Source organism: Antedon bifida, chromosome 4 (assembly GCF_963402885.1).
Source record: "Antedon bifida chromosome 4, ecAntBifi1.1, whole genome shotgun sequence".
Classification (NCBI taxonomy): domain Eukaryota; kingdom Metazoa; phylum Echinodermata; class Crinoidea; order Comatulida; family Antedonidae; genus Antedon; species Antedon bifida.
In genome coordinates this window covers 10,590,191-10,605,888 of record NC_136229.1, presented here as the reverse complement: position 1 = coordinate 10,605,888, position 15,698 = coordinate 10,590,191, and the positions used below count along the sequence as shown (strand labels likewise).

General features: G+C 33.2%; 1 protein-coding gene across 1 annotated transcript; it reads right to left on the bottom strand.

The window, feature by feature from the left end:
• Positions 1–1,759: 1,759 nt before the first annotated feature.
• On the bottom strand, positions 1,760–9,377 carry LOC144839174 (uncharacterized). Its single transcript, XM_078694488.1, has 3 exons — positions 9,372–9,377; positions 2,477–3,771; positions 1,760–2,363 (listed from the first exon to the last, which is right to left on the bottom strand). The coding sequence occupies exons 1-3, from the start codon at positions 9,375–9,377 to the stop codon at positions 1,760–1,762; spliced, it is 1,905 nt and encodes a 634-aa protein (XP_078550614.1).
• Between the last annotated feature and the right edge of the window lie 6,321 nt (positions 9,378–15,698).

Below are 15,698 nucleotides of genomic sequence, written 5' to 3'. Positions count from 1 at the left end.
TTCTTCAAGTCATCACTGCATGGTTTTTAGTCGCGTGAAAGCGACTCTATAGTTCACTATGTCGGTCGGTTGGTCTGTCTGTCTGTCTGTCGGTCTGTCTGTCTGTCTGTCGGTCCGGTATCACTATGCGTTTTATCGCTTTCTGACCTTATCTTGATATCAGTTTAATCTAGCTAAGTCAATTTTTCACAGAATATTCCGTATGGCCAGGAATCGATGTGGTTATGTTTTCACAGTGCGCAATAACAAATTACGCGGTCTACGCACGATTTAACGAAATCACGTTTGTAATCATATCTTCACAACCATGAATCACAATTAAATAAAATTTGGTACTCATAAATTTCAGGGCATAAATCATCATATGGCAATACAATTACGTGCGTAGCGCATGTAACGCATGCGTACGCGCGCTTAAAATTTTCAAAATTTATTTTCGATGAAATAAGAGTACGTTTCAGGCAATTTTAAGCGTTTACAAAATTGCCATGAGTGCGCAGATTTTTGCGCGCGCACTGCACGTTAAATGTTATTGCGCACTCTTTTTGCCCGATTTCTGTTTTCTTGACTTACTTTTCAACTCGAAATTACGTTATACGAGCACGTCAAAAGTGACAGGCTACGCACGTGTAAATTAAAAAAATATAAATGTTTTTAAACATTTCAACATTTTTAAACATGTTCAGTAATTTCGGTCAGTATAGTTCACGATGTCGGTCGGTCGGTCTGTCTGTCGGTCCGGTATCACTATGCATTGTAGCACGCGACTTAATGGCTGTTGGCCTTGTTTTTTTTTTTTTTTTTTTTTTTTTTTCATTCGTTTCCTTGATTTAAATTCTTCTGCAATACACTTTATCCCATAAAAGTAAATTTGTTGTATTTTCTTTCAATGAATTTATCAAGTTTATTTTTAAAGGCGTTTACTGTGGTAGTGTTAACGGCTTCCTCTGGCAGACTATTCCATAGGTTAACAATTCTGTAAGAAAAATTGTACTTGCGGATATCCAGTTTAGGTCGTCGCTTATATATGGTGTATCTATGTCTTCTTACGTTTCTCTCGTATGTTTTCATAGGGAAGAAGTTACGCATTCTACTACCACTTAGGCCTGTCACCATTTTAAAAACTTGAATCATATCTCCTCGTAGTCTTCTAAAGGCCAATGTTGGTAGATTTAGTCGTTTTAGGCGTTCTGTATAATCCAGGTCTTTTAATGATGGAATTGCTTTTGTTGCCCTCCTTTACGAAGAAACATTTCCTCATCAAGGTAGTTAAATGTATGTCTGATCAGACCAACAACTCTATTGGCTCTATTACTGACGATTCCAACGTGTTTGCTGAACTTGAGGGTCTGGTCAAATACAACGCCCAAGTCTTTTTCTTCCTCTTTTGCCTGCAAAGCCTCCGCTGACATCGTATAATTGTACAATTCACGGTTCCTGCCAAGATGCATAATGCAGCACTTATTGACGTTAAACTTCAACTGCCAAGTTTTTGCCCAATCGTTAGCAGCATCAATATCACGTTGGAGGGCTTCACAGTCAGCCCGACTCTTAATGTGATTGAACAGTTTGGTATCATCAGCAAACATCTCTGTGTGGGTTTCTAATATATCAGGTAGATCGTTTATGTAGATCAATAATAGTATAGGTCCAAGGACACTTCCTTGGGGTATCCCGCTTGTAACATGAGACCAAGACGATAGGGTTCCTTTAATTGCAACACGCTGCTTCCTTCCAAGTAAGAAACATTCTATCCATTTTAAAAGATTACCATTAATTCCATATGCTTGTATTTTTTCAGTAGTCGTTGGTGTGGGACAGTATCGAAGGCCTTGCTAAAATCCAGGTATGCTACGTCTACACCACCTTCTTCATCAATCATAGCTGTCCATTTATCAAGTACCATTATCAGTTGTGTTACACATGATCTGCCTGCTCTAAATCCATATTGATGGTTACTTATAAGATCGTTGCCTTCCAGAAACATCATTAGATCATCTCTGATTAAGGATTCCATTACTTTACATATCACTGATGTCAAACTGATGGGCCTATAGTTGCCTGGATTAGTAGGGTTTCCCTTCTTAAATATAGCGGAAACATGAGCTACCTTCCAGTCGTCAGGAATGATACCTTCCTTTATGGATTTATTAAATATGTTTGTTAGTGGATCAGCGATTACTTCTGTTGCTTCTTTTAGTACACGTGGATGTATGCTGCCTGGGCCCGGAGATTTTGAAGGGTTTAAACTCATCAGCTTCTTTAGAACTTGCTCTCTTGAAAATGTTAATGTGCTCAATGGTACACCATTATATCTATTTGTAAGTTCTGGTACATCGGATATGTCTTCACATGTAAACATGCTACAAAAGAAATTATTCAAGATAAAAGCTTTTTCTTCATCATTTTTTGTTTTAGACCCATCAGGTTTAGTCAGGTGGCTAATTCCAGACTTTATTCTTGTTTTAGACCTTACATAATTCCAAAAGCATTTTGGGTTAGTCTTAACTTCCGTTTAGCTTTCTTTGACTCCTTTGAAGCTGCATTTCTTAATTTTGTATATTTCTTATAATCTTTGTATTGCTTTGTAGCAGTATAACGCTTCCATGCATGGTACTTTTTCTTTATTTTAGCTAGAGCTTCCGTGTTCATCCATACTGCTGATTTTCTTTTCTTTTTGATTCCATCTTTCGGTTTAGTTTTGGGAATATTTGCCTCATGTATTGCATCTATAAAAAGACTCCATGCTGTGTATACATCTTTATCATTCATTTCAGTCCAGTTGACTTCATTTAAATCATTTCTTAAATTGTGATAGTTTCCATTACAAAATTTAAATCTACTTGGTTGATAATCATCAATCTTACAATAACAGTTTAAATAAAATTCAAGAATTACATGATCACTTTTTCCAAGTGGGCTGTATTCAGATACTTCATCAATTAGTAGTTCATCGTTCACAATGATTAAATCTAACAGACTTGGTCTATTACCATCTCTATATCTTGTATTTCGGTTAGATACTTGGTAAAGGAAGTTGTCCTGAAGACAATCAACAAGCTTGCTACTACCATGATTCTCACTAGCTCCCGAAATCCACGATGTCCAGTCTATCTCTCTATAATTGAAATCACCAGTTATCAAAAGATAAGGGTACTTCCTTCCACAGGCTGTTGATATCAAATCTAACAATGCATCATTATTCTCTTTGGAAGAGTTTGGACTTCTATATATGCATCCCACTAATATATTTTCTTCATTTTCAAGTCTGATCTCGCACCAGACACTTTCGTTAAAGTTGTTTACTTGTGTGTCAAAGTTTACACTTGTTGCTTTTAGCGCCTTATTTGTATATATACAAACTCCTCTGCCCTGCTGGTCTGTTATAAACATGTCATACCCATTTAGCTGAAGGACTGTTGTATCGATATCACTACTTCGTCGCTTAGGAAATACTTCTGTAATTGCTAGAATATCCGGTGCATCAATTTTGCTGCTTAAGTAGCTCACTAGTTCTGCTTTTTTGCTGATTAGACCATCTACATTTGTATACACACAATATAGTTTCTTTTTACTATTGAGGTCCTTTTTATTGGCTCGTAAGATGTCTTCTGTATCATCACTCGATCCACTTGTATCATTGAAACTATTGTGGTCTTCCAATATAACATCATTTCTTGAATCAGAATCAGAACATAAATAGTTATTTTCTTTATCACTTCTATTTGACGAAACTGAAACATTTTCTTCAGGACTTATTTTGTTATTGGACTAGGAACATAAATAATGTGTTTCTTTATCACTAATGGTAGATGAAACTAAACAACTTTCTTCTTTGGTACTAAATATGTTAAGGTTCCTGCTATCTTGGAAACGGCTGGTTGCCCTTTATTGATCCTTCTTTAGCGTTTAAATTTACACCTTCTTTAGACAGATCAACGATTTTACCTCTTCTTATAGCTAAGGACTCATTGCCTTCTTCATTTCGTCTGAATTATAGCGTCTCCCTTAACAGCTTGTTTTTCTCCCTCTCCTTTTGGGTCAGGTCTGGCGTGACATATATGTTACTCCATTTTTAAAGATCAAGTGAATACAAAAAATAATAATTATGTGTACTAAGCACCAAAGTTAAATTAAGTAATTAGCTCCTCCTACTGAGTTAGATAAACAATTTAGCTTTGATGGAATCCGATTGTTTATTAAGTGTAGGTTTTAACTCTTTGATCCACAGCATCTCCTTAATTAAACAACTTATTGTTACATTTAGATAAGACTTAAAGAATAAAGTATTCTGAGATATCACCAGTTATGCCATGTTGTTGTAGGTGATCGCCTATAATACTTTTGTTATGTTCATTAATGCGTTTGTAAAGGTGTCGGCAAGTATAACAAAAGCTAGAATACGGATACGAGTCAACCTGTACCCATGTTAACTCGTGACCATCATGGGCTAGAATACTACCATACTTACAGGTTAGGTCAGCCCAGCTTGGCTAACCTACCTCACCTCTCACATGTCCTCCTGAAAAGTAGGCCGAAAACGCGACCGAAATTAAGGAGCCCTAGGCCTACTTAATTTAAAATTAACTCTAGCTAGGCCTAGATATTAGTGATCCGTAGTAGGCTAACACGTCTGGCTCTATGAGGCCTTTTTATGCTCATAGGATGTTTTTTTTGGGCGTACCCAATGTAAGCCTTAGCTAGTCGTCCAGATGTCCCATTCCCGCAGGCCTATAGCCTATGCTCTAGTAGGGCTAGTGGGTGTACCCTGGTCGATTCACCCTCTGGTCGGATCGTACATATGCCAACTCGTACTTAACTTCCTACCCTAAACTCGTACCACCCAAATAATTGGTTGATTTCCCGCTAGACTAGTAGGCCTAGCCTATGCTACGATATTCATTATGCCCTGCTAAAAAGGTAAATGAGCTACTAAACTAATTAAGTAATTCGTATAATCAATAACAATAATTGTAATAACAACAACTTTGTTGAACCTTAATTAACTTTCATTATAAACATTGCTAATCGATCCTTTATCATTTTTGCAATTTTTACTTTCATTCTTCATGCCTATTACTTGTATTATTATTTATCGTAGTCCTATACACAGGCCTATTGTCAAAAAAAGGTTGTCAATGACTTAATGTTAGCGGCAGTTTTTGGCGTTATCATAAGTACCATTATTATATGTTTATTAGTGTTATTGTTGTTTTATTTATATCATTTTTTTTTAATGGGCCAAATATTACCACTGATACTGACGTTACTGATATTTTCATTGATTGACGTAACTGATATTTTCATTGACATTATTGACTTTGATTATGTTATGTTTGTATTGTTTATATTATTATTTCTATTATTGATCTTATCCCTAATGTTATTACTGATGTTTATGTTCTATAATACATAATATTAACATTATTATTATCTTAACTATTACTATTACCTATTTTATTGATACTATTATTTTATTGATGGGCCAAATATCAATATCTCTGATATTAACATCACTGATACTAATGTTATATTGGCGTTATTGATATCATCATTATTATGTTATGAAGTTGTATTTTTATTTACCATATTATTATTTTAATTCCTTTAATCCTTTTAACAACGTTTCCAAATATCATGTATTCCTATTTTCCGATCCTTATGTCTTGAGCTATATCCATTAGCACACCCCGGTCCTTAAGACCCGAAGGAATTTATTTTTCTTATTTGAATTATTTTTTCTTGACATCAATTTTTATTTTTCAATTTGAATTGTTTTTTATTGTTATACTTTTGTTTTTTGCATTGTACTATCATGTCTCATAACCACTGTAGATCAGATTGCAACACATCAAATTCCGACCGATTATCAAGTTTATTGTTTTCTCCATCTTCAATCAACCCAGATAACTTTACCTCCAATATTGACCCTGATTCACAATTTTTTTTCAAATAGCAACATGAGCACCTCCCAATATTACGATCCTAATGAATTTTCTGTTAATACCACAAGTGAATGTTTCTCTACTATCCATTTTAATTCAAGGAGCATTTTAAAACATTTTGACGACATGAAACAGCTTTTAACATTACTAGATTTACCATTCGATGTAATTGGCGTAAGCGAAACATGGCTTAAGTACGATAATCCCTTGGTTCAACTCCCTAACTACCACTTTGTCTCCAATCACCGAACTCATAAAGACGGCGGTGGGGTTGCCATGTATATTCGTGATGGTCTTCAATTTGCTACAAGACATGATCTTCATCTCCATCCCTCTATTTGCGAATCCATTTTTATTGAGATTAATAGACCTAACTCTAAAAACATTGTCATTGGTACAGTATATAGATCACCATCCCTTGACCCTCTTCAATTTACGAACGAACTTGAATCTGTCTTATCAAAACTATCAAGAGAAAACAAAATTGTGTACATTCTCGGAGACTTCAATATTGATATCCTCAAATATGAATCAGACAACGATGCCCAATACTTTGTTAATTCCTTATTTAGCAATCACTACCTTCCCCGCATTCACAGACCATCTCGTATTACCAAAACTACAGCTACCCTGTTAGACAATATCATAAGCAATCAAATTGACTTTCCAAACATGAGTGGACTATTTTACAGTGACATCTCTGACCATCTCCCAGTGTTTAATATTTCATTTTTGTCCAATGTTACTACTAGCTCAAACAGGGAAGATAAATCGGCTTTTAGGAGAATTAACCCCTCTACATTAGAACACTTCCGTCAAGAAGTGGCTTCTCAACAGTGGACCAATGTATTTTATAACCAGGACCCCGATATAGCATACAATTACTTTGAAAACACACTAAAGTCCCTTTACGACAAAAACTTCCCCCTCCAATACAACACTAAAAAAGACAAAAAAATAAAATCATGGATGTCTGACGGCTTGCTCAAATCTATAAAATATAAGCAGAAATTATATGCCAAATTTCTTCACCGTCCGACTCCCATAAATGAAAAAGCTTATAAACTATACCGCAATAAATTGAATTCTGTAATCAAAATTTCTAAAGCTAATTACTTCCAAAATATATTTCACAAACATAAAAATGATATCAAGGCAACTTGGAAGACAATTAATTCTCTGATTAACAAAAACAACAGCAAACAACAATCCAATACTCGCTTTAACTGCGATGGCGAATTGACCGAAGATCAGGAGAAAATTTCTAATGCCTTTAATAAATACTTTGTCGAAATTGGCCCCACCCTTGCAAACCAAATTCCCCGTGTTACCAAATCATTCAAAGAATTCTTACCGAATCCAAATCCAAATTCAATATTTCTTAACCCAGTTGATGAGTCTGAAATAGTCAAAATAATAACTTCTTTTGAAAATAATAAATCTCCAGGTATTGATGACTTTCATACCAAGGCCATTAAATACATTGCTGACCTGATTTCCCTTCCCCTGTGTCATATTTTTAATCTTGCTTTATCCAGCGGTGTGTTCCCAGAGAGGATGAAGCTAGCGCGCGTTACCCCTATTTACAAATCTGGTCCAAAATCTGATCTTTCTAATTATCGACCCATCTCCATTCTATCCATTTTTTCAAAAGCCCTGGAAAGAGTAATTTATGACCGAATATTTTCATTTATTACCAAATTCAACATACTTTTCAACAGACAATACGGTTTCAGAAAGGGACACAACACGTCAATGGCTCTCATCGACCTGACAAATAAAATTATAGACGCTTTCGAAAACCGCCATCTTGCAATCGGCATTTTCATAGACCTTTCCAAGGCTTTTGATACTATTGACCACAGTATTCTTCTACACAAATTATCTCACTATGGAATCCGTGGATCTGCAATTAATCTCTTAAATAGTTACCTCTCCAATCGTGCCCAATGTACCAAATACTCTCACTCCATATCCACTTTTAGTCCTATCACATGCGGCGTCCCTCAAGGATCTCTACTTGGCCCCCTCTTATTTATTCTATACATCAATGATATTCACTTCTCTTCAAAGCTCCTTAATTTTTTCCTTTATGCTGACGACACTACTGTTCTTTATTCTAACAAAAATGTCCAATCCTTATTCAATACAGTCAACTCCAATTTGATAAATTTGTCCCAATATTTTGCAGCTAATAAACTTTCTCTTAATCATAAAAAATGTAGCTTCATCCTCTTTGGGACCCCACAACTATTAAAATCTATTGACTTATCAGCCAACAGAATTACCATTGACAACCATGATATACCTTGTGTTCAATCAGCTAAGTTTTTAGGTGTAGTTATGGACAGCAATCTAACATGGAAAAATCATATTAAAGAAGTAGAGAATAAAACTTCCAAAAGCGTTGGTATCATTTCTAGGTTATCCTCATTTGTACCCCTTAATATTCTTCGAACCCTTTACTGCTCCCTCATTCTTCCCTATTTGAGCTACTGTAACATTGTCTGGGCCAATACTTACGTATCCAACCTCAGTAAACTGCAAATTATACAAAAGAAGGCTATCAGGATTATATCTGGCGCTCCACCGCGGTCCCATTCTTCCCATTTATTTTCCAAACTTAATCTCCTCAAACTCATTGATATAAACATAATGCAACAAGGCAAATTTGTATTCTCCGCCCTGCATTCCACTTCTCCAAATCATTTAAACAATATGTTTATTCCGAATTTTTCTATTCACAATTACCCTACACGTTCTAGAACTAATATACACATACCTATCCACAACACCAATTATTTTCAAAACAGTATTAGATACTCCGGTCCATCAATGATGAACAGTTTACCACCCCCAATTACAAATGCTGTTTCAATTTCTTTATTTTCCAAAAAATTAAAACAACACCTAATGTTAAAGTATTAAAAAGACAACAATCGAATGTCGCAATTTGATTTATGCTGCTGAACATTGATCTACTGTGGTTTTTGAGTTTTATTTTCTGATTCTACAATTTGATTGATCTATTTTTTATCAATTTATTTATTTATTTATTTATTTTATTTATTTTTTTTTAATTAATTAATTAATTTATTTATTTTTTATTTTTCCTTTTCTGTGCGTTTTTTTGTCTTGTTTGTTTCTCTTTATTTCCACTCTTATTCAATTATCCATTTTATTTGCATAGGCATACCCAGCACAAGATTTCCTCATCTTCTCGGGATTATGCCTTCCTCCATAGCCAATTTTCTTAAATTCACTTTTCTGTTGTTTTATCCAACAAACATCTATTTCATTTTTTATATTCCTTACCATTTTTGTTTATTATTTTGTACTGTATTGCTATGGAGGAAAATAAATGTCTTTTGAAATGAAATGAAATGAAATTGACTAGAAGGCCTAAAAGCGGCGGAAAACACCTACATCCATTCTTGCATGGCAGTACGATAAACCTGCACCCGATTCTGGATTTGATATATTGAATACACATTTTACGTTATACCATGTCTTCACATACGATCTAATGACAGCGACATCGTGTATTAAAAGTACTTAATACAGTCAGCAGATAGGTCTCTGGTAGACTGTCGGCAGTCTTCCACACTGAGTGTACTAACAGCCACATAATCGGGTTGTTTCAACTTAATTACCGTTGTTTAAAGAAATAAATGTGTACATTTCATGGTTTAGATATATCAATATCGCCACTTTAACAAGATTCTAATGAAATCTTCTAAAAAAAGTATCTGAATCTAACGACTGGATACATTAATTTCCTCTTTAAAATTAGGATGGAAAGTGATTATTCACTACGCACGTGTTATATAGATCCAATTGATACGCATTCTTACTAATAATTCTCAACACAAATCTAGTAGATATTTGGCTGAAACATTGAGATATCCCAAGAGAAAGCGGGTCACTGTCATTATCATCTACTTCTTCTGTACAGTATTATTTAAGTAAATATCTTTTATTTTAGATTTCATTCCATTTTTGTTAATTTATAAACATAAAGCAGTCATGACCTTTGCCTTCAGTTTTAAGTTAAAAACTCGTTAGTAGACCTAGCTACCGAACACGGGAAAAGATAATATATATTGTTTAACAGAGAGCAGCTTCACTTCATTTCATTTCTCTTTATTTCCGAATGCATATCCATATTGCAATAATCTTAAAAACTAATCGGTGATGACAAATAAGTAACAATAGACTGTATTATATTCGTAAATTTATTTGATTAAATCTAGCTACTCAAAGTTGTTGTCTATTACTCTAATCTAAAATCTGATGAATAGTTATATTTTATCACAGTATTAGGTATAACCTAAATTTATAGGAAAAATGTATCAATTCATTTTCCGATCCTTTAATTATGTTGAATCAAGATCGAAAGGGTAGTATCGCTGATATATTATGGTATCGTGTGTATTTATAGCTTTTTTAGTTTAGCTAGTGAAGATGTAAAAACCAACTTATGTCAACATAGATTATAATTATGTAAACAGTTCTAGATTAAGTATAATTTGTTCATTTGTGTTTTAAAAGGTATTTTTAGAATGTATTATTCGCCTATTTGTAACTGTATTATCTTTTTTAAAGTAAATTAATGTATTGGTAATGATTTAAAGGGTAAAATCGCTGATATCTTAGGGTATCGTGTTTATTCATAGCGTCTTTTTTAGTTAGTGATGTGAGAACCAAGATACTTCTGTTAACATAGATTATAATATATGTAAATATGGTTATAGATTAAGTAAACGTTTTTCATTTTGTGTTTTAAAACATATTTTTATAATGTATTATTATTCGTCTATTTGTTAATTGTATTATCTTTTTAAAAATAAATCAATGTATTGGTGGAGGAGAATGACTAATGTATACTATTTATGTATCTTTATTATTGTTATATCGATGAGGTAAAGTACCTATTTAAAAATACAAACTTTTATACCCTATAGCTACCGTAAGATGTTCCTACGTTACTGCTCTTTACCAGCTAGGCCTACACCTAAGAAGACCGTCCACGAGAGGACATTCGATGCGAGCTACTTAGGTAGTGCATTGTTTCTTTTTCTCATAGTTATCCATACAACGTACATAAATAAAATGAATGGATGACCTGGTTTAATGTTTTTAAAGTAATGTTTATGCATTATTTTTACAAAACGTCAACAATTGTATAGGTCTATATATCTTTAACATTTAATTCTTTGTCAACAAAGTAGGCCTACGTAGGTATATCGAAACTATAGTGTAATCATTGATTATTCCCCATCCAACCACCTACTTCGCGTTTGACGACAGTAAATTGAAAAGAAGAAGTAAGCTTGTAACTACAGTATGTGAACATCCACAACAGTGGATATTTTTGTTTTTTTACACACACACCTTAACACGTACATGATGTTTCATTTTTAAATATCACTCCCACAAATAGTTTTTTTTCAGTTTAGATTCATTGTCATTTAAATTGTGTAAACGTTGACTCAATATGAACATGCTAGTTGTTATTGCTATTAAAACGTTAAGTTTATTTTTAATAATTACAGTTTATAATTATCAATACATGGTTCTATGTCTAGAGAAAATAGGCTGCGTTACATCTGTACTTTCTTGTCGTCTGTTAAATATAATATTTCTCAATCAATCGCTTAAAAAGCATATCATTGACAAATACGTTATATTAACACTGTTCTCGTTGCATGGCACAGAATTTAATTTTGTCGGTATATTATTAACGTCCATTGCTTCTTAAAAAATGAGTTTGCATTGGTTTGTGTAGGTCAATTAATTAGATCTGGTAAAAAGAAAAATAGTTTTGAAATTGTAAAAGCACCGAATAATAAGGTATTTTATTTGTGTTTATTTTTATCTGTAACACTCCGCATTATTTACATTGAGTCAATAGAAGAAAGTATGAAGAAGTAAGTGTGTTATAAGATATACTTTCATATTTAAACAATCGATGATAAGAGTACTACTAAACAAACACTAATAACTACATACATTTACATTGTATTGTTTGCATTTAATGGTAACTTCCTTATAACATTGGAGTGATATAAAGAACACCGTATTAAGTCGAGGCGGCCTAGGATCCTAGCCGCATTTAAGTACTCCTGAAGATGTCTCGAAAATACTTGATAATATTAATATTGTATTTATGCTTGGATTTATCTTTTGGTGTAACGGTTGCATGTAGGCCTGTTAATGATACTAGTGTGAATGCAGTTTGTGAATGTACAGAAAGAACACAAACAGTGAAATGCACAAACCGGGGACTCAATGAATGGCCTGATGGAATTCCAGTAAAAACTCTTTTTCTGTAAGTTTTCATTATGCACTTATAAAGCTATTTTTGATACACAGAGACTTAAGAATAAGCATACAACATCATTTTCTGGCATATAAAAATTTTATTGGAAAAATGAACATTCTAAACGTGTAACCTGCATGTGATTGTGGATGTATAATTAAAGTTAGACGCAGACTTTTTTTTTCTAATATCACATGGATGCTCAGGAAAAAGCCCGTCTTATAGTTCATGTGATATTACATGTGGGTGGGCGAGGAAAAGGGGGAGATTAAAATTATACTGAATAATTGTTGGAGACGTGAGAGCAGCGTGGTCCAAGAGGATTGTACCACGCCCTCTCAGTTCTCAAAATAGAATCGTGTTAAACTTTGTTTTCACACAATTCCTGCTTTTTGATACACAGAGACTTAAGAATAAGCATACAACATCATTTTCTGGCATATAAAAATTTTATTGGAAAAATGAATATTCTAAACGTGTAACCTGCATGTGATTGTGGATGTATAATTAAAGTTAGATGCAGACTTTATTTTTCTAATATCACATGGATGCTCAGGAAAAAGCCCATGGCAGGTGTGAAACACCGCCGAGAGCAGCCCACAGCAGTTAACATTGTTGAAAAATATTACTATTTCCTTTATGGTTGAAGTCAAATCGATATGAGTAAAAATACTGTGGTTTATAAGAAGTGGTGGTTAAGAAAAATATTGTCAGATGGTAACTGAAAAATGATAAAAACGAAGATTAAAATTATCTTACTGAATAATTGTTGGAGACGTGTGAGCAGCGTGGTCCAAGAGGATTGTACCACGCCCTCTCAGTTCTCAAAATAGAATCGTGTTAAACTTTGTTTTCACACAATTCCTGCTTATTCTGTTAAATCTTGCATGCTTTAACCAAGTTTAACTCTCTTCAGTAGATGGATAGAAATAGCATTTTGAGTAAACAAAAGTTAGTTTTTTTTGCTGAAACATACTCAACTATATACATTATATTATTATCCAAAATCTACCCTGATCTGCCCATTTTAAATGACATAATTTGCATAAAATCAAAATGGTTACCACTTTAACACCAGGGATCAGATTATTATGAAAGGTAATTTTATTGTAAAGAATTACATTTTAGTATTCGTCTTAAACAAACACAAAAGTAAATCCTGGCTAGTTGTTTGGAGTGTTTGAACTAATTAGATATCACCAACATAATATATTATAGAAACAAAAACTAAACGCTTTATTACTAGGAATTGATCAATGTTTTTTTATTCATGAACATACCATGTTTACCTTTACCCTCTTCAAAACAAATGTGTAACTTGGTAAAAATGGAGTTAATGTGGTTCAAACAGCAAATTCTTAAAGATTCAAATCCGTTCTGTAGCCTAACCCAACCTTTTAAAAAGTAAAATTACATCAACAAAGTAAAAAATTTACATTTCAAAAGTGATAATTTCTATCCTTGCCTAATAAACAAAGTGAAACCACGCTTAACACGTTGGTTAGGCCCTAGATTTTGCTACACTGAACAACATACCAATAATGAAAATAGTCTTCGTGACCACGTTTGAACTCGAATAAAACATCACATAATTCCTCGATGATATACCTAGTTGTATGTCAACACACATTTGTGTATGTAATTATTTATCATGTAGATCAAACATTCGTAATTTAAAGTATGCCTGCAGTGTTTACTTCGCGTCAAAAACAATACAGCAAACAGTGGATGATGCTATACGGTGTAGCACAATAATAATGACAACAACGATAATAATAATAATGAATAAGTACACAACATCAGGCATATCCTATTATAAAGACATTGTGTGAATATATATGTTTTAACAAATATTATACAATCAATTCATATTTTACCAAGAGTTAATTAACTCTATTTTTTTTTTATAGTTACATTAATGATAACAACCTGAGAACAATTGATGACGATACGTTGATAGAGCTACCGGAGCTTAGAACTATGTAAGATTTTAAGAGACATAAATGTTTTACCAGTAGGTCTATTATAGCAAATGTTTTGATAGAATGTGACACAAACGTGTAATTTCTAGTAATATTACATACCCGCAACCATCGATCTGACCATTGAATAATAATCGATTTTATAATACCTTAAAACATATTACACTTTTTTCTACTATTTTAAAAATAAATATTAAATTAAATGCTTAACTTTAATGACAGAGAAATTAGTCACAACTCACTAAGAAGACTACCAACGTTTCCAAAGTCAATTGTTAATGTGTAAGTAGTGTTTTATACTTTTCAATATCAAGTAGTCAAACAGCATAACTACCTGGACAGGAAACACATATCCTATACCTCTTTCACACCAAAACTCCGCAGTAACACCGAAGTATTTAAAATAAAAATAATGGTAAATATCACCCTCTGTTTGTTTACATAGCGACGATCGTTAGAATAATTTTTATTATTAAAATTTTTAATTTAATAATTAGCAATGATTGACCGTGTGATATTTTGACCTAAAAACTCCGGATTTGATGTTGGTACCTTCCACACCAAAACACCGGTGTGTCCACGCATTTCGCCCTCCGGAGAACGTTCAGCTGTTCAACCCCGCTGTTTTGAACTCCGGAGTTGTTTTATTTTTCCTTTCACACCACGTCAACTACTCCGGAGTTTTGCTTTTGGTGTGAAAGGGGTTACAAGACGAATAGCCTACCAGATTACTGTATGTTGTATTGTATCCTATTGATTTTAATGCAGTTGCTTAATTTATTTAAATGTAATACTTACTACATACATATATTTCAGATATGCAAAATACAACTTTTTGACCGACATACCGACAGCTTTTAATGATCTTCCAAGACTTCGTAACGTGTAAGTTACAATTGTAATTTAATAATGGTTAAATGATATTTAACCTTGTTTTTTTTATATAACAGGATTATGGTATATATTGATTAAAATAAACAAACCTATGATAACTTTCTAACATTCTATAGTTCACAATTTATACAAAAGACACATTACATCATATTGACTATCGTCAACATTGTATACACAACATAGTAAGTTGTCGCAATCGATTGTAGTGAGGAGAAACGACAGTTTGTCTTTAGGTATAGTACCGTATGCCTTAACTACTTTCTTTTTTCGAAATTGAGGTATCATATGAATTGACCAGTTATCGCAAAATATGAATGAATAATATTGGGGTTGTCTACAAACACCCATATAAATAATCTGACAAAAGCAAAACTACAGCAATTGACAAATCGGATAGCAGTATGATGATTATATAATGAGAAAGATGTATGCTCTCAGGAGAAAAGCTTTTTTCATATATTTTGTAAATTTGTTACAGCAAATTTACCTGATCTAAATTACATTTATAATTTATTTCAACTAAAATTAGTAAAAATGAATGTTTTGGTAAATTTT